Consider the following 18759-nt stretch of genomic DNA (forward strand, 5'->3'; position numbering starts at 1 on the left):
GTTTGTTCCAGAGAAATAAGAATCAGGCTTTAACTTGTGGGTTCACAATGGCTTACAGAAGACTGCAGATCTTTATGAAGATAATATTCCGATGTCCTTTGAAACCTTAAAAGAAAGACACAAAATTCCCCAGTCTCACTTTTAAGTATCTTCAGATCTGTAATATTATACGATCTAAGACTCATTCGTGTCAATTTCCTACCCTAAGCAGTTTAGAAGAAATGGTAGTTAAAATTCCCAGTGCTATTTGTAAATTTTTACTCTGTGCTGTATAGAAAATTTGTTAATGCTTTCAAAGAATCAGCAAATCATAAAAGATTGGCTTGGATATATACAAAGCCTTCAAAGACAAATCATTGGTTCCTCTATTAGAAATGGTTCTTTGGTTAGTGTTTGATTAATGTTACAGAATATATGACATTCCCTTTCTTCTTAGATGAAAAAAATTAAAAGTGTTCGAATAATTAAATATGTTAAATCACACAAATATCCTTTTATGTATTTGTATGATCCAATTCAATCATACTAATAAGCTTAAATGACATTATACATAACATATCTCAAAAAGGTCTGTACAAATTGTATTTGACATTTCACTTCTGGTGTGAAAGTGCTTTTACAAACAAGCAAGCCCAGGCCAGATGAGAAAAAAGTAATGCATAAGGAACGTAACACATTTCTTTCCATAAAAAGTAACTAAGTAACACAATTAGTTACTTTTTAAGGGAGGAAAGCAATATTGTAATGCATTACCTTTCAAAGTAATGTTTAACTCGTCCTGCAGCATTGTGCTGTTGAAATTAAGTAGTAATCACACACATGATTTTCACTTGTTGGATGATGAAACCGATTAAAAAATCAAACAATAACAAAAGACCCACAAAACACCATCTACAGACCAGACGGTCACAGAGACTTGAAGAGGGACTCCCTTTTAGAGGAAGTAAACACCCAAGACTCCCTAGCAACCACAAAGCAATGCATTAATAAATGTCCCTCAAAACACCCTGGCAACCGTTTACACAACAGATACACTCAAGGTCTCGTACCGCTGTAGTTCAGCCAAGCATTGTCAGTTTTTTCTGTTTTGTTTCATTTGGGGCATTAAAGTGTGAAGCTGTGAGCTCACGCGAGGAGCGGTCAGATGTGCGGTGCTGGCAGACATGGCGGCGGCACAGTGAGTTCAGCCATCTGAGGTTTTATCTGCACGGAGCGAAAACCTCCACCATCTCTTCAAACAGTTACAGGGGAAGTTACAAGAAGCAGTGGGTGGAGCTGGAGGAGAGCGCCACTGTATGTAAACCAGATGTGCTGCTCGCCCTCCAAAACTCTCTCTCTCTCTCACACACACACACACACGGCGTCAGTGATTTAATGGGCTTCATAAGTCAAAGGCTCCAATTTAAGGAGCTCCACTCCTGGAAAACACAATTAAATCTTGTTTGGCTGCTCCTCCTGCTGTTATGTTGCTAGGCAAGAAAGCCAGTTTGTGCACATGATACAGTGCAATGTTTGTTCATACAAGATAAATAAGTTTACTTTGACAGAGAAAATGATGTGCTTTTGGAGTTTATGTCTGTATAAAAGCTTTCCGTCAGTCATCTGCTTTATACAGTAGATTATGTTAGTCAAGACACCAAATTAAAAATTACAGCAATGACATTTGTTTGACTGTCAGCCTCAACATTTTCTGGCCAGAGAGCAAGTACGTAATGTCCTTGAGATCTCTGTTGGCATTTGTACTTCAGAGTGGTCATATTATCTACTTTTGCAACATTTTTAGATATTTTCTTTTTTCCCTGAGGTCCTCTTATAATGTCAGTCTAGTTTTCTGCCTCAAAAGCAGTAATGATTGAGTTTTCATAACCATTTTCCACCTTCTCTGACTCTTAAGGCCAAAGTATACTTCAGTTTTGACACAAACACTAAGCATCAGGGTGAGCAATATGACCAAAATGTTATTTTACGCTAACAATATATATCTCGATATAGCTGTTTATTTTATTTTATTTTTGTTATCAAAAATAAGAACTAATAAGCAAATTACAAACAATAGGACAAATTTGATAGAACAAACATACAAATTAAACTTTTTTTAGGCACAGTAGGTTTATTTAACATGTACTGTAATAAGGAATACTACAGGAATTGAATAGTCATGTGTAGTCTTCACTGTATAAATCATATATGAATTGATTGTTATTGAAGATCCAAAAGTGATTCAGTCAAGAGCAGTGACTGGTTTTCTCTTGAGTGTCTTTTGTTGTTTGATTAACATTAATGACAGACAGCAGCAGGTAAATTAGGATGCTGTCCCTTTAAGACCGACTGCACCGATCCAATATACTGATACACAGTTTTCAGTTTTCACCCAACTATTCACATTAAGAAACAACCATGTTCACATGATTACTCGACATGACAGGCATAACTGTGTGTGTATTTGACCATTCAAGCTCAGTAAGACGTGAAAGAGAACTTAATTTGTGATTGCATGCTGTCTGAGAGAGACTGCTTTCTCCCAGAGTCATTTTCACTGCATATTGCACTTAATAACATGAAGTTTAATGTTTAAGATCCAACATGTCCCACTCTTTACTTTCTCATTCATGCATGTTTCTTTATCACTCTTACGTGTGTATCACTTTTAAGTAGTACTGTGCTACACGGATATATTTGCATATGACGAAATAAACGATATAGCCAAATCTCAAAAGATAGACACTTTATCGTCACGATACATACAGTACCATCACACTAACCAGCGCTAACTAAGCCTATGTGTAAATCCAATGTGTGTTGTCAATCCAGGCAACTTTTGTTGTTGCGTCTCTAGTAGTTTGTTGTTCCGTTTATTTTTTCAACCTTTTTTCAACCACTTCGTAAACTAACCAATTAGTGCAAGAACATTCAAGGCCCTTCATGATGAGTTTCAAATATGTGGAATTAAGCAGGATGTTTTTGCTACTGTACCTTTAAGGTACCATGGTTTCTGAACTAGATGTTTATGAAGTTTACTGTAGTTTGATTAAATGGACTGTGCTGTGGATCACATTTATGGTGTCCCCATGATAGGAATCAATCATGCAATGATTCCCTTTCTGTTTTACTCTTTACTACATTATTCACACTATTGCTGTCGTCTCTTTGACTTATGGGTCATGCGGTAGTAACTTGAGTGCATTTTATCCCTTAATGAGGTATTTTTGAGTGGTTTGTGTGTGGGATGTCAGGGACTCTGTGTCCCAAGCTGAAAACCACAAACACTGAGAGCGATAACCTCATATTTATATCAAGTATTGTTCTGAAAGCAAAACACAACAAATCAGAAACAAACAGTGGGCTGTTGTCTGCCCACCCACTCAGTGTGGCCGATGAACGGTGGGAACCATGCGAATGGTCACTACACATCTCCATCTCTCTCTGTATTGTCTCTGTGTGCTGCCATCGGCATTGAGGCTCCAGCTCTGGATGGGCTAAAGTGACAAATCTTGAGTTGTGAATGTTGGAGTGAATCAACATGGTGCGTTTTTCCATAATGCACCCACTTTAGTGGTAAAATAGCAGGTTTTGTGAGTATTAAAGAACAGCCTGAGTTCATGGAGTTTGGACAGATGAGCCCCGGTCTACTCTCGCCTGTTCTCTAACCCTCTCCGTCAGTCAAGTCATCCATGTTTAGTTCATTGAAAGCAGACGTCACTCTCCCCTTCAACCCAACAGTGCCGCCCATTCATCAGCCCCCGGCAGAAACTCAATCTCCTCTGAGAACGAGCTGTGTGAAAGGAGCCAGTGTGATTGTGGAGGGCTGTCTGTCTGAGGAGCGTCACTGAGATGCTGCCTGAGTGCTCTCAGCCCAACGGACAGTGGTGCCAGATGTCTGCCTCTCCCGCCTGGCCTCCCTTTGTGCACGAGAAACAGTGCCATGTCACCGCAGTTTGAGATTGTGTTATCACTGTGTTCGGATGTGCAAGCCAACCGTAGTAGCAGATACGAGCTTCTCAGATATTACGGCACATCCATGTGTCACATCTGTGGATGTAGAATAGTGCTATGACAGGGGTGTCCAGTCCTGTTCCTTCGATCACAACTTCCTGGAAGCTTCTAGTCATCCCAAATTCCTTGATTGGCTGGTTCAGGCTGGAGCTGGCCCTCCGGGAACAAGACTGGACACTCCTGCTCTGTGTGAACTTTAGAGCAATGTTTCCCAGCCCTGTTTCTGGAGGAACTCCAAGACAACACATTTTCAAACTCTTCCTAACCAAACACATCTGAATCATCTCATCAGCTCATTAGCAGAGACTCCAGCACCTAAAATGGATGGGTCAGATAAGAGAGAGACATCCAAAACGTGAACTGTTGGGGTTCCTCCAGGAACAAGGTTGGGAAACACTGTTCTAGACGAAATAGCATAGAGATTGATGGATGTTGAATGTGTCTTCGGCAGAGATGGAGCTTCCAGATCAACACCTGTTGGTCCATATATTGTTTTAATGAACTGAAACCCTGAGTCACTTTGATGTAGGGGTGTGCGATATTTATCATCTACGATAATACCGTCATCGTTGTTTTAACGATATGCGAGCTGACATTGTCAAGTCATTTAATTTGCAAAAAAAACAAACAAAAACACACCTTGAGAGTCCAAAAGCATTGACTCGGTGATGAAGACTATTAATGCAGTAAAAATGGCCATCTAATTCAAGCTACGAAAGCAAATAATATCCCTGTATTGGTTTTTGTTTTTATAAGATATGATATATTGAAGTAATATATGCAAGAGTGCCATTTTCCTGAATATCAGCACGTGAGTGTGAACGCAAAAGTGTGATACTGATTTTTTTTTACAACCGTTCAACAAACAAGTTAATATTGAGTGAGTTACATTTTAGACACAATGCTGTCTGTTCTTTCTGTTTCGTCAACAAAAATAGTTTCAAACAAAGCCGGATCAGAACCTTTGCATCTAAGAGCAGTGTTTCATTCCTGAATGAATCTGTTTTTGAATGAATCATTTGAGCCAGTGATTCAGTAATCCATTCATAAAGACATAATACACTAGCTCCGTTTCTGAATGAATCGGCAGTTTTGAACAAATCGTTTGTGTTAATGATTCAGTGAATCACTTTAGATTAAGACAGGGACATGCCGCCACCTACTGGTGGTTTTAGTATCATATTTATTTTTCCACGACAGGTCTAAATGAACCAAGGTACCAGCACAAAAACACACACTGCAAATATTGTTTAATTATTGTTATCAAAAAAAAAAAAATGTTTAGGTGTCTTTTTTTTTTTTCAATATTATATCACACACCCCTACTTTGATGTCACTGATGCCAGTTTAAAGATTTATTTACACTTTTTTGTTTTTGTTTTTGACAGGTTCTTGACAATTACGAGCGAGAAGGTTTCCAGTTCCTCGCGAAGGTCTTTAACTCATCCCATTCCTTCCTGGAGGATCTGACCGGCTTGACTTTACTCCATCAGGAGACTCAGGCAGCTGAGGTTAGACTCATCATCTGCATCACCCTGTGTGCCCTCACAGTCACATTCAGATCAGAGCCAAAGATGGCTGACAAGTTCATGATTACTGTCAGGTTAGAAAAAAAAAAAACTTCTGTTTTTGGCCTGTCCCATCCGGTGACAAAAGCTCTGTGCATTCATTATTAATTGATCAGATCCACTTGCACATGTACACTTTGAAATATACTCTGCACAGATGGTTATAGATGAAACAGCCTTTAAGTCCTGTAACCGCTAGTCCACACAAGATTGTTCAGAGATGAGTGAATGATGAATGATCTGTTCACTATCAGCTCAGACACTAAAGCTTACAGCACACTGAGGAAATATGATCAGGCTGATCATTTTAAAAAGAAAAAGAGGATCTCCATTGAAGCATTGTTTCTGTTGACCTGACATGTGGTGTACACACACGACACGATCCAGAGCCCACCGCACAAAACTCACATCAAACATGCGCAGTCAAGCCCCAGACTGGCTTATCTGATCATTATTATTTAATATCTGTCTGTAAGTTCATGAATATGTTGCAGTTACATCAGTCAGCAGTGTCTTTGCAAATTCATAAAGGTTTCTGATGAAGTTTATTTACATCCATGCTTTTAGTAGACACTTCTATCCAAAGCGACTTTCAATAGAGGAACAAAAGTGATTCCTAACAAAGCTGACAATATAAATATATAACGGACAATTGGATTAGGACGCAATATAGAGAAGAGAACCTCAAAGAACATATTAAAATAATTTAAGTATGATCCCTTTAAACTGTCAGTCGTTGTGCAGGAATTAACTTTCGAGCATGTGATATCAATAAAATCTGTGAAGATGCATTCGTTACCGAAATTTAGTGTATACAGGTATATATTGTAATTTATTAATGCGTATTAAGATGTTGCAACCAATAAATAATAAATGTGATTAAATAATATTTTCCCATGAACTCGAGAACTATAAAATAGAATTTTACTAAAAAAATATTTTAGGTTTAGGTTGTAGTTCTGGAAAGTGGCTCTGGAGACTAAAGGCTTCCTGGTGGTTTCACACCTAATTCTTCACCTTTGTTCTTAATTCTTTTGCAGTTAACGTCTCCACCTGTTTATTCTGACCCTGCTGACCCAGTGAGCATTTCGCTGTCCAGTGGTCAGGCCTTAACTTTGCAAATTCTAGTACTGCAATATCATTGCATTCTTCTCGTGGCCAGTTAACAATTTTTGACTTTCAGTCTGAGTTAAATCTCTTTTTGGCTCATTTAATCTGTGAAAGAAAACCTGCTTAATAATTCTGCACACCTGAGTATAAGGTGATTTTCACTTCCAGTCTTCATGGACAATTCTATTTAATTTATAAATGATCAAATACAAAATGAATAGTAGTTATTAAGATTGATGTGGTTTGGAATTGGTGTGCTTGAAAAAAAAAATTGGTCAGAATATCAACGTGCCTAATAATTATGCACGCCCTGTATGCATGTATTTATGTAGGTATAATGTCTTAATATTCCCCAAATCTTGCAGAGGACCATAAAATCCTAATTTTGGACTAAATCAGCATATATAAAACTTTAATGATTGCAACACAAACGTCATTGAGAAAACTACTCCAACACAAATACTACATTTGTAATTCTTCCCTGCGCAAGAAGTTGCAGAAAGAAAAATAGCCATAATGCAGTGAGTTCTTGCTGTTCCTGGCTCCCGTCCCAAACTTCACTTCGACTTGCTCTGGAGATCATGTGTTCCAAAAATATCTCCATACACTCCTGATCCAGGAACAGTTTTCCTCAGTTTGCTCCGATCTCAGTCCCTTTACCCCGGCGAGCCAAACGTACCCAGGAACAGGGTTTTGATTCTGGGAACGGTCCCTCGCCGGGACTCTCCAGTGAGAAACACAGCCAGTTTGAAACTGTGGGAAAGTCCCACATCAGCAGTCCTCTGCTCTCCAGAGCGGTTTAGAGACGCAAACGCAGTCCAACCCAAAATGAGAGGATATGTTCTCCTGCATTTGCCCACGCTTATTGTCTGAAGCCTTCAGATTCATTTCACTTGGATCCGCAGTCAGGCTTTATATTCCCATGTTGACGTCTTGTATTTTTAACTTGTGTGTGTTCGTGCTGCTTCAGGATTGATGTCAAACTGTGAAATGAATGGAAATGTACCTCTTCTAGTTTGGAAGTGGTGGTTTTGTGTTGGGAAAGACACGTCTCTCATTACTTCTGGACTGTTTGATTCAGTTCTGTGCAACCAGCCTGCAACTCTACGCTTTAAAACGAGTCTTTATTTTCTTTGACATTTTCCATGAATGTGGTGCACTTTGGTGTCCCATGGGTTTTTAAGCTTTAGAGACAGAAATAATATGTTGTTTATGTGAGAACTGCTTGATATGCTTTAAAATTAATCTAGCATAAAACGTTTTAAACCCAAGAAATATCTGTACAACAACCACTGATGAATATGCAAAGGCTCTTGAAACACTTAAAATCATATAGGAACATCGTCATTTTGGCATCATAATGAATAAATAAATATTCAGTCCTTTTTTGAGGAGCAGCTTTATTTTATTTTTTATTTTTTTTTAGAGTAACATTGCCAGGTTTTTTTTTTATCACTCAAAATGAACTGTATTTAGACAGGTATATAATTTTTGTAAAAGGGTTGCAAATGCATAGAAATTAAGGACTCATTTGATATTTTGGTTCTGAAGTTTAAGCACTTCCTTCCACTGACCATTTGATGGAAAGATTTAGTTTTTAACATGCGTGATAAGAGTACAATATGAGTGTGTCAGTGAAACTGCATAATGATGTGCTCTTGTGAAACTCGGTGGATATAAACAACATCATCCACTCAGCAGGAAAGCTTTTCTGTGCTTAGATGAAGTTAACCATGAAACCAGCCGTCCTAATAACCCTGAGACTCGCATCTGTCGACGGTTTACGTGTAGAACAAATAAATGAAACGCCTATAAAACAAAAAAATACAACTTTTTAAACTGCTGGTGTTCGTCAAAACCTCTAGTAATATTCACGAAGGTTCAATTAGGCTTAAAGTCTGAAGGGATGACTTTTTAAGCATGTTTAGACCTGATAATCAAGCGTCAACATTCACAGCCCATTTCCGCAGTAGACTTCCATCTGTAACAGGATGTTCAGTGAAGGAAAACCAAGGCCGACATTCGTCAAAAGTGAGCATTTCTTTCCGGAATGATTCCAGACCCGTGACTTCCAGAGGAGAACTTACAAGTACTTGAGCGATGAGTTGAGATGATGTTTGTATGAAGGTTATGTGTTATACTGTAGCGTGTGTGGAGTGCTACACACTGTTTTGAGCAGCTGTAATCTGTTGTTGGAGCAGTCTGTCTATCTGAATGAATGAACTGTAAGAGAGTCGATATCCAACTGATGCTCTGAGCTTTCTGGGTAATATGTTTTGTGCACTGCACCTTTATCCAGAGCCACGTCATACATATCAGCCACGCACATTTTGCACATTTTGGCATGCACCGTTTATCCAGAGCATTTGTGGTTTAAATTGACCATGCTTTTAACACATCTTTGTAACATGGAAATGCATGTTCCAAGCCACGACTTAATTGGTAACCAGTTCGTGTGCGCTCTTCATTAGCACAATCCTGATCAATCTGCGGAACTATAATGATGCATGTGCAAAAATCTATCTCCAGCTTATAGTAGCATATCTTGTAAGTGAGATGATGTCTGTTCAACCAGCTGCTCCAGCTTATAGTAGGTTATCTTCGTCTCTTCATTTGTTAACAAAATAGCTCTATGTAAATGTAAAAAATAGTGTGTTCGTATATATTGTAGTAATGGTAATTTGTTGATAGTGTAAGAAATATCCTAATAACCTTGTGAAGGATCTTAAAATAATGTGATAATGATCCTAAAAATTCAGCTTTGCAACCTTGTGAAGGTTTAAATGAAAACAAACTTGAATATATTTCACAATATTACTGTTTTTTTTTTCTGTAATAAAACAGGCTCAGCACATGCCTTTCCAACTGATAATGTTTCCAAACTTTGCATGTATATTGTCAAAAATCGTGTGTTCGCTTTGAGTCAAGCTTTTTGTCTTTTAAGAAATATCTCAGTTGTGAGGTTAGACTCAATCTTCAGTGAAAGATTGATGCTGTTGCTGTTCATTAGACTCACCAGGAGATTGATGCTCCAGGCTCATGAGACACTAGGCTGTGTGATGTTGTTGCTCCTGCTGTATTTGTGCATCATTGCTGTGGGGATGTAGTGAGTGCTGTCATAATATTTGGATGCTGGACTCACACAGGCGCTCTTCTGTTGAAGGCGTAGGTAGGGAAGCGGTTTTGGGGGGATATTTACGGTGTACTCAGGCCTGTGGGTTGGAGGAAGTGAGTCTCTCCGTGTGGATGATGGGAAGGAAGCCATCGTTTGACCCGCTGGACAGGAAGAGCAGTACAACGACACATGGCTTTCTCTTGTGAGCCCCGTGTGGTCTGTCCGTCCGTCAGACACAACTTCATCTAAAAGGAGCTTCGCTCTCTTTAAATGCACTGCAGGAAAGAAGGAAATGTGTGAAGATCCCAGCTAAAGCAGCACCATAGATACAATATTATATCTTCATATTTTTCAGCCATTTTGCTCACATTCAGTTCTCAGTATTTATATTTTTTTGATCTGAATATATTTGCTATGACTTTCTAATTCAGATCTATTTTGGATGCATGAGACAGCCGTTCAAGCTCCATATATAGATCATACTGTTGTTTATATCAAGCTCCGTGTAGAGCTGAGTTCTTAAGTGTTCAGTCAGTTTAAACATAACAGGAATGATTTCTGAAGGATCAGGAGTAATGATGCTGTTTATATTGTTTATACTGTTGTTTATATCTTCTGCTTCTTTTAATGAAGGGTCAATACTGAAATTTGTTACAAAAGAGGATGAAGCGGTTTATGATTTTTATTTAGTGTATTATTGTTTATTTATTTATAATATTTTATCTTTTAATATTTTTTTTTTTAAATATGTGTAATTTTAGTTTTAGTCTTTCTTTTTTGGGCTATATAACTACAATTGTATTTTGTAAATAATACAGTTTAATTACAGTTTATTTACTTTGAAATTTTATTAAAATAATTTTTTGACCCCTATGTTTTTTTTGTTTTTTTTCTTCCATAATATCTGTGGGAGGGGCACCGGTTTGTCCGGCAGCGTCCCACAGTTCATGTGTCAGAGCACAGGCATTAACCCATAACACCCATCCAGTAATGCATTATTTATTATAGGAAATCCGAATTAACCCTTTGGAGATTTATTTTCTAAATATACAAAATGTCATAACTCGCTCCGTCTCTGAAATGACTTTCCTTTTCGGTAGAGCAAATTCTGGTATTGAATTTTAACTTTCAATCCTGATGGATGATAAAATAAAGCCCGCTTTCTGTATTTTTGCACACATCACATTGTGGAAACAAAGGCAGTGAATGTTGTGTCATGTTGACTTAATTAATACAGGGTCTCAGACGTCAGTAGTGTATTGTATTTATTTTCAACACATTTATGTTGTCATTGTACAGACATGAGATCTGGACACAGTCTGATTGACTGAAGCAGAAATCACAACACATGGGTGATGTCGACTAGTCTTTTTCCCGTCAGCGAGGGCTGTCGTCCTTCCTCACGTTTGGTAAATGATCTTGTTGTCTGCGGTTAGAGGCAGTAATGTACAGACACAAGGCTTCTCCTGATGCGCACACAATGGAGCTCTGTGTGCTCAGACGCATTCAGATTCACTTCCCTTCATTTCTGATGCCAACCATCACTGTAATAAAGATGCCATTGTGTGTTTCCAGTCGAAGGATCCAGTTCTTCTGCTGCGTTATGATGTCCCACACAAACCTGTCAGACGTGCCTCCCTTCAGCAAACGCTCAAAGCCAGAGCCAGGTTTATCAGCTGAAGTACCTCGGTGTACAGCGAGAAAGAGCTTTTTGATTTCAGTAATGGATAAATGAAACGAATGATGAAAATATGAGAAACACTGCAAGATACTACCGGTGCACTAAAAGGATTACTATTGTACAGTAGAATGTGCTTCTTAAAGGAACAGTAACAGTAATAATGCAGTTTTTGAAAACATTCTTAAGGAATGTCACACATTATAATGTTTTTATTTAAACAGTAAAGTCATGCTCAAGGAAAGGAATTTAAGGTGTTTTTCACTTCCAGCCTTCATGTACAACTATATATCATTTATAAATGATTAAAGACAAAATTAATAGTAGTTATTTAGATTGATGTGGTTTGGAATTGGAAAAATGTGCATTGATACCAGCACTGCTACTGATGTCTCTGTTAAGTGCATTTTCTCTCAATTTTAGTCATGAATTAAGGCCATTCAACATTACAGTATAATTGAAATCCATTCATTTTAACATTTAATAGACTTTGTAAAATATAACAACTTTTAATTTAAGTGTACTTAAAAGACTCTTCACATAAACTATACATTGAATATAGATTAATCTTTTCCTCTACAAAAGTGAACAAGCGAGCAGAGCAGTGAGTGATTTCTCTTTGTCTTTTGTTCTTTTACTTTAAAAGTAGCACTGTCTCTTTAAAACCTGACGCAGATCTGACACACGTCTGGTTTTCTCCCAAACGGAATTGTTTAAATTTCATTTAATTACATTTAAAAAGAATAATTCAGTTGTTCAGGGTCTGCGCATTCGTTTGATTACTACTTCATCACCCTGATCTTGTTTTTCAGAATAAATTTGTGTTAAATCATAAAACACAGAATCCAGAAGAATTAAAAGACAGCACAGAATTTCTGAGAAACACAATTCATAATGCACTGTTACAAATTTAAACAATAATAAATTATTAAATTATTAAACTATGAATCCAATTGAGTACATACTTTTGGATGATTAATGTTTAATTAAACCGTTAAAACAGAAATGATCTGATCACAGTAAGTTGTTCAGCTGAACACTGGTAAACTAAACCACTTTATCAGCAGGTTAATTCACTCAAACACAACCTCTGTGAGATTTATCAGTAATATCTACAACATAAACAATACTATAATGTGTAAATTTAATTGTGTAACTAAACTGTAAATATGCTGTTACCATAACAACACAACGCAAGTTAATCCTAAAATACAGAAAATCAGTCTGTAAAGCGTGAAGGATGAAGAGCACAGTCACTATTAAACAGCAGCTTTTTCCTTTGAGAGTTCAGGAACACTTTCCCCAGGAAATACATCTTTCAACATATTTGCAAACACAATATTTTCATTTTAACCAGTAGGAATAATAATAAAAGTAATAATAATAGTAATAGTAAATGTTGAAATTACCACAAAATCCGTTTTATTTTTTCCTAAATTCCGTTTTATTTTTTTCAGAATTCCGTTATTTACGTTTGAAATTTCTGGATTCTGTTTTTTTTTTTCTGTTTTAATTTTTCTCCACTCTGTTTTAATAGTTAAAGTTTATTAATCAAAAAGCAAGTCTAATTAATTAAAACCATTAAACTTATACATTTTCACATCAATTTAATAAAAGTTTAACAAAAATTACGTTTTACTTTTTCTCACCATATTTTTTAGTTACCAAATTCTGTTTTAGCATGTCTAATTATTTGAATCCATAAAACAACATAATTTATTAATTTCTTTCTTTAAAAAGCCTTATGATTTTTTCCCCCTCAAAAATTCAGTGTTGTGTATTAAAATTTTTCTAGTTATCAAATGAAGGCATGAAACATTAATTTAATTTATCCTTTAATTACTGAAAATTAAGCAAACCTTTTTTGGCAAACAGGGGATTTACTATTAAAATTAAAACATGGAAGAAATGTTGTGTGATTATTCCTTAAAACATACTGTTTGTTTCATTTTAGTAGTATTAGTAGTAGTAGGCTATGTACATTCTACTGAAAAATAGACCGGACTTTTATTTTGGCGGGTTGCTGTGAATATCTTTACAGTTCTGTTTATGTGATATGAGGCTAGTTTTACTCAAATCAAACAGTCAGACGCTCATGAAACCTCTCTCAGAGCAGTTCTGGAGATGTTGTTCATGTGTTTACATCCTCATTTAGAGCTACGACAGAAGCTGAAATCACCGAGAGTGTCACACGCCTTCAGTATAAATGAAACCTTGCATCTGCACCATTCATTAGAGTCATGCAGAACATGCAGGATTCATATTTAAATCGACTTTTGCGGCTTAATAGTAACAGATACTAGTGCATATCTGATTTGATTTAAGTGTAATGACCTACTTTTGATCAATTCATTAAAAATTTGACCAGTGCCATAACATTCCGTGTTAAACTGTGAATTCTGTTTTTATGACTGGATTCCGTCCGCGTTTTCAAATCACGGAAATCACAGGGCACTACGATTATACCAGCACAATGTATACTCTCACACTTTAACTGCTTCTATTCTTGAACACTTGATGATTATCTGATCAAAATAAAAGAGCAGCGCTGAGTCTAGGAGAACTCACCGGTATCACACACACTCCGGACGCGTCGCGTTCAACTCGAGCAGCAGTCTAAAACAGTTTATTTATTCACCAAACGGGCACAAGTTTACTTCAAGAATGAACAATGAGGCATGGATAAGTTTGAAGTTCAGTGTTTAAAAAAAAACGGAGCAAACAGAAAGAGCGATCTATATTGTAGCTCTATAAATGAAACATACAGACTTTATTAGAGCCGCAGAAAGACAAACATTTCGATGAAAATGTTCAATATACAATTCATTATGTACATTAACAATGATTCTGGGCGAATATAATGTAATTTAATGGAAAACTATGGGAATGGAGCTCTGTGGTGCGGCAGGATTTTCTGTCAGCTGCATTTAAATCCGGGTCTGAAGTTTCTCGCTCTGTTCAGCGTGCAGCGTCATGTGTCTAAACAAATAGCACGTACTGTCAGTGATTTCAACCACTAGAGGCCTCAGACCCTTCTCAGCCAGTCCAGCAATGGACGCAACCCGGAAAGCTATCAGCATGGATTTTTGCCGATAACCAATTGTTCCAGCAATCAACTATCGGTGCCGATTAATCGGCAAAACCGATACATCGGTCGACCTCTAATTATAATATTTTGTTGTTGACCATACACCATCATAGTCAGTCAGTCAAAGTAGAATATAAATTAGAAACAAATACTAGTGTCAGAGTGAGCAGATGATCTGGCTGGTGTTAGTGTAATGTGTGACAGATATTCTGTGGGTCGGTCGGTGCTCCAAATGTCATTGTAATGCATTTGTTTTCAGACTCACATGAGGATTGATGTGGTGTCAGAGATGCAGGCAGAGCCATCGATCACTCTGACCTGATCTTCAGAATGCTTCGGCTGAATGCTGTGACTCTTTTCCTGAACCTAGAGAATTATATCAGTGACACACTGCTGATGCAGAGGCTGTTCCTGTCACTCAGCACATGATCATGCAGGAGCATACATGATCATTAGTGCTGTCAATAGATAAAAAAAAAAAAACGAATTCATCACACATTTTTCCGTAATTAATCACAATTAATTGCATATTAATATATTTGTATCCTCATAATTTCACACTGAATCTCCAAATTAATGTAGAAACAACATAGCAATAAAACAGTACGTGCATCATTATAATGCAAGTTGATATTTTGATCATAATTTGTTTCCAAGAAAATTTTTTCCAGTTCTAAACCACATCAGTCTTAATAACTACTGTTAATTTTGTCTTTAATCATTTATAAATGATATATAATTGTCCAAGAAGCATGGAAGTGAAAGACGCCTTATACTCAGGTGTGCATAATCATTAAGTAGGATTTCTTTCACAGATTAAATGAGCCAAAAAGAGATTTAACTCAGACAGAAAAGTCAAATACTGTTAAATGGCCATGAGAAGGATGCAATTCTAATGCAATACTAGAAATTGCAAAGTGAAGGCAAAAACTGGTAGGCTGCAGTTCTGGAAAGTGGTGGAACTGGAGACTAAAGGCTTCCTCATGGTTTCACAGCTAATTCTTCACCTTAATTCTTAATTCATTTTGCAGTTAACATGTCTCTTTTCTTCTCCACCTGGTTTTTTTTTTTTATTTTATTTATATTTTATTTATTTATTTTTTGACCCTGAGCATTTCGCTGTCCAATGGTCAGGCCTTAACTTTGCAAATTCTAGTATAGCATTAGTATTGCATCCTTCTCATGGCCATTTAACAATTTTTTATTTGGCATGGTAATTGCTTTGGAGCGTTTCTGAGAAGCGCTTCGCAATGGCCTCCACAGCATCTCCAAAGAGGCCGGAGGGAGACAAAGGCGCATTGAGCAGAGCCTTCCTGTCTGTGTCCTTCAGTTCTGTCAGCATCAGCTACAGATTCCAGTGGAGCACCACCATGTAACCCATGCTTCGTCCGATCGCCTGGGCCATCTTTTTAGTGGCTTTAGTGGCACACAGATCCTTAAATGCTTCAGGGTCTGTCTCCCCCTCGTCTAGGGATTTTAGGAGCTGTGCCTGAAAAACCTGGAGCACTGCCATCATATAAAGTGCTGAAATCGCGTCTCCGGAGGCAGTCTATGCTTTATCCGTGATGTGGCCGATCAGACACCAGAGTTTTGACGGCTGCATCACCTCTGCTCTCAGAGAGGCCAACGAGGGGCAGAGGAGGGTGGCGACAGGCTCCTCGATGGGCGGAATGCACGTATTACCCCCGGGCTTCCGCTCCATTGACTCCATCAACTAAACAGAAAACCTCCAATCATCAGCCACTTCATCCTGCAGATCGGGAATTCATCGAAAAGAATCGGGGAGGAAAGGTGCTCGCTTCCTCGGAGCAGCAGCTCGGCAGCCCGAGGAAAGGAGGCCATGAATTCAGCTTACTCCTAGTGGGTTTGCCGGGGCACTCCCACTCCAGACCGAGATCACTCAGAGGAGAATCCAGAGCAATCCAACGCTCTCCATTGACTTTCTATTGCGGGAAGCTGCCTTGTTGTCATTTCTGACATTTCTGAAAAAACAGAGCAAAGCCTAAAAGCTGCTATGTGACGAGGTGTACAGTAAACAAGCTAAAAAACCCAGAACACATTTTTATAAGCTGTCGACCCAACAAAAAACGAGCGTTTAGGCCACAAATAGTTGTAGATGTTGGGGTATTTTATGTTGGGCTGGTCAGTTGGATCATTTCTCAAACACAGGGAAGGTTAGGAAAGGGGGCACTGACAGAACAATAACATTTTGTTTCTTAATATATCTCCTCTGAGATTCACATAGTGTGGTGAAATAATCCTTTGACATGGTTAAAAATAATAAATGGTCTTGTCGCTGGTTACGTTTCCCTGCAGTGGGCGCAGTTCTCAGAGTAATATTACACGATGCGCTCTACTTTTGTGTCCTAAACGCTCGTTTTTTGGGTTGGCAGCTTATAAAAACATAGTTCTGGTCACACTTCAGAAATGACACGGAGGCTGCTTCCCACAATAGAAAGTCAACGGAGAGAGTTGGGTTGTTTGCCCCCCAGTGGTTGTGGTTTTCAGATTATGACACATGTCACTCTGTCTCTATAGAGGCGAGGCCCCGCCCCTTTTCATCATCTTGGCTGGCATTGGCCAGTGTGAAGTGCAAGTTCCTCAAAAGGGAACCGTTTCTGATAATAATTACAGATAAAAATTTAGAATTTTGAGTAAATGTTGTGTAGTGTAAGAGTTAACTTCAGCAGTGTTGTGCACATCTCTGCTGTCTTTAAAATGTACATATATCATAGCTGATATCAGCCGTCAGCTTTTGAAAAGCCCTTGTTCAAAGGCTTTCGGTGAATCAGTCGCACACATGCACTCTTTTCTCAGAAGTGTTTTGTTAAGTGGATCTGCGTGTTGTTACGATCACATCGGTGCTTCAGTGTAAAGCCAGCTGCGTTGTGTTTACAGTGACTCTTAGTTAAACATATTTGTCTTTCATCAAGAGTCTTAAAACTCCTAAACTTCCTCACAAGCATGTACATGGCTTCTCTTTTGTGGATATACTGTCTGCGGGCCAGTGTTTATATTATTCACCTCCCCGTTTCTGCTCTTGGAACTGTTTTGACCTTAATTTGATTTTAAATAGGCCAATCTGTGGAGAAAACACTAATATAATCCACACTCTTGAAAATAATGGCTCCAAAAGGGGATTTTCACAGCAATGCCACAGAAGATCCATTTTGGGTTCCTTCATGAGCCTTTCTGTGAGCACCTATTAAAAGAACCATTTGTTCTGAAGGACATTTGAATAATCGAAAGAACCTTTTCCACTATAAAGAACCTTTTGTGCAATGAAACGATTCCATGGATGTTAAAGGTTCTTCTTGGAACCATCAGAGCCAAAAAAGAGCCTTTATTTTTAAGAGTATAATTAATAATGTACTGCCATATAATAGCACACATTGGCATATTACTGCAACTACCACCAGTGCCTTAGCAACCAAATACCACCTGTGGCTTCTGAACGGTTGTATTGAGGTCAACTACTGAAGCGAAAGTGGATCGGTCTGTGCAAGAAACTGACTGCATTGTTTTACTACATTACCCCCTGTAGTACAACAGTAAAACAGAGATGATTTTTTTCCGTGAACTTGTGTTCTCTCAGACAGTTTGTTTCAAAGGAACTGGTTCAGTTCACTAGTTCGTTTACCTAAAAACAAAAGCATATGATGTAACGTAAAAAAATAATCATGTTATTAAAGCACCCAGTAATGATGCAAGACGTGGATGTTTATGAGTCTAAAGCATATATTCAGTTCACTAGTTATCATGCACATCAGCTGCTCATCGGTCTTCAGTCCTAGTCGAGTTCAGTGACTGTGGAGGAATGATTCATTCACATCAGCGGCTCATCGGTCTTCAGTCCGAGTCGAGTTCAGTGACTGTGGAGGAATGATTCATTCATCACAGGATCAGATACACTGGTGTTTCGGCTCATTTCCAGTCGCAGTGACTGTCAGGCGTCTGAAAGATCTGTGCTGCTCGAGCCAAGAACTGTTTCAGATGATTCAGTCTGATTGGTGAACTGATTCAACCGGTTCAGTAAAAAGAACCTGTTCAAAAGAATCATTCATTTATGAACTGAACTTCACTCCGGACCGTTTGCCTGCGGCTCTGTTTAACAGGTAATAATAGTGAAAATAATGTTCAGTTTCTTGCACAGACCAATCGTTTCGCTTCATAAGACCTCAATATATCGTCAGGAGCCACAGGTATT

At 38.1% G+C, this 18759-nt stretch overlaps 1 protein-coding gene across 4 annotated transcripts in view; it reads left to right on the forward strand.

Annotated features, from left to right (window-relative positions):
- The window catches only part of LOC109096613 (ubiquitin-like modifier-activating enzyme ATG7), an 82790-nt gene that overhangs the window by 52887 nt on the left and 11144 nt on the right, over positions 1–18759 (forward strand). For all 4 annotated transcript variants that reach the window (XR_006161064.1, XM_042765841.1, XM_042765842.1 and 1 more), the window contains one exon: positions 5382–5504. Coding sequence is in view for 3 of the 4 variants with exons in the window: in XM_042765841.1 (XP_042621775.1) it covers positions 5382–5504 (123 nt within the window). In the remaining variant the exon portion in view is untranslated. The remainder of the gene's footprint in view (positions 1–5381; positions 5505–18759) is intronic.

Source organism: Cyprinus carpio, chromosome A11 (assembly GCF_018340385.1).
Source record: "Cyprinus carpio isolate SPL01 chromosome A11, ASM1834038v1, whole genome shotgun sequence".
Taxonomy (NCBI): Eukaryota; Metazoa; Chordata; class Actinopteri; order Cypriniformes; family Cyprinidae; genus Cyprinus; species Cyprinus carpio.